Source organism: Notothenia coriiceps, unplaced genomic scaffold, assembly GCF_000735185.1.
Source record: "Notothenia coriiceps isolate Sejong01 unplaced genomic scaffold, NC01 NC01_scaffold00037036, whole genome shotgun sequence".
Taxonomy (NCBI): Eukaryota; Metazoa; Chordata; class Actinopteri; order Perciformes; family Nototheniidae; genus Notothenia; species Notothenia coriiceps.
This window is the reverse complement of record NW_011369737.1, coordinates 1-1847: the sequence shown is the minus strand read 5'-3', so window position 1 is coordinate 1847 and position 1847 is coordinate 1. Positions and strand designations below refer to the sequence as shown.

The 1847-nt window shown below is 46.0% G+C and overlaps 1 protein-coding gene across 1 annotated transcript; it reads left to right on the top strand.

The window, feature by feature from the left end:
* Nucleotides 1-458: 458 nt before the first annotated feature.
* Nucleotides 459-1815, top strand: LOC104964287 (translational activator GCN1-like; the record flags this gene model as incomplete). Its single annotated transcript, XM_010793029.1, has 3 exons — nucleotides 459-624; nucleotides 1190-1384; nucleotides 1619-1815. Coding segments are annotated over 3 exons (558 nt in total), but the record flags the coding sequence as incomplete, so codon positions are not given.
* Between the last annotated feature and the right edge of the window lie 32 nt (nucleotides 1816-1847).

Genomic DNA, 1847 nt, shown 5'->3' with positions numbered 1-1847 from the left:
CTCTCTCACACTCTCTCTCACACACTCTCTCTCTCTCACACACTCTCTCACACACACTCTCTCTCTCACACACTCTCTCTCACACACTCTCTCTCTCACACACTCTCACACACTCTCTCTCTCTCTCACACACTCTCTCACACACTCTCTCACACACTCTCCCACACACTCTCTCACACACTCTCTCACACACTCGCTCTCTCTCACACACTCTCTCACACACTCTCTCTCTCTCACACTCTCTCACACACTCGCTCTCTCTCACACACTCTCTCTCTCTCACACACTCTCACACACACTCTCTCTCTCACACTCTCTCACACACTCTCTCACACACTCGCTCTCTCTCACACACTCTCACACACTCTCTCACACACTCTCTCTCTCACACACACTCTCTCTCTCTCACACACACTCTCTCTCTCTCACACTCTCTCTCACACTCTCTCTTCCATCAGGGGGGGCATCGCTCTGGCTCTGAACAAGCTGTCTCAGTTCCTGGAAGAAGCTCAGGTGACGCCTCTCTTCCTCTTCTTCGTTCCTGACGCTCTGAACGACCGGCACCCTGAGGTGCGGCGCTGCATGCTGGACGCCGCGCTCTCCGCGCTCAACACACACGGAAAGGTACGCTGCGCATCTCTTTCAGACAAGGGGAACAAGGACTTGGAGCATTTACCTTACAATTTTATTCTATTATTTTAAAACATTTTTTCTACAAATTAATTTGATTATTTTACACATTTTTGTAATTATTCAGTAAGATTTTTCTTGTTAATTTAGACAGGTATTTATTATTTATTTTAGACAGGTATTTATTCTTATATTCAGGCAGTTTTTTCTTATATAAGCAGGTATTTTTTAACAGTTACTTTATTATTTTACACCTTTTTTTTATAAGCAAGCCATTTTTTTTGCGCAGTTTTTTTTTATCAGGCATGTTTTTTTTTTCACATTTATTTAATTATTTCCCACATGTTTCTTTAATCAGGCAGGTTTTTTTTTCACGCACAAGACACAAAGTAAGGCACACCTGGAATGATGAAATGACAATCTCGCACACAAAATAAATAATAATAATAATAACATAAACCCACCTCGCAATAAGACCTGAAACAACGTGTTCGTCGCTAAGTAACAGAACATGTATTTTAATACACAAATCTGACCCTGTATCTGCTTGATGTTCCAGGACAACGTGAGCTGCCTGCTGCCGGTGTTCGAGGAGTTTCTGAAGAACGCTCCGCAGGACGCCAGCTACGACTCCGTGCGTCAGAGCGTCGTCATCCTGATGGGGTCCCTCGCCAAACATCTGGATAAAAACGACCCCAAAGTCAAACCCATCGTGGCCAAGCTCATCACGGCTCTCTCCACCCCGTCACAGCAGGTAAACAACGGACTCTTTTCAATTCAAAGCCAACTTTATTGTCCATCTTTCAGTTTGTGTGTACAGAGAGATCGAAATACCGTTTCCCACAATCTTGAATACAAAAATACAAATATATATAAAAATATGTGTACAAATATACAGTCCTCAAAGTATTGGGTTAGTTCCTCTCGTGTGTTTTCCTGTTCTCTCTCTTGCCACCCTTCATCCTCTCTCTCTCCTCCGCCCCCCCAGGTGCAGGAGTCTGTCGCCGGCTGCCTGCCTCCTCTAGTCCCGGCCATCAGAGAGGACGCTGCGGGGATCGTGAGGAATCTTCTGCAGCTGCTTCTGGAGAGCGATAAGTACGCCGAGAGGAAAGGAGCCGCGTACGGACTGGCCGGACTGGTGAAAGGTCTGGGCATCCTGGCCTCTAGGAGACGAGCAGGACATCAGTGAGCCACTGAGACGTGCCCAAAGGGCCAAC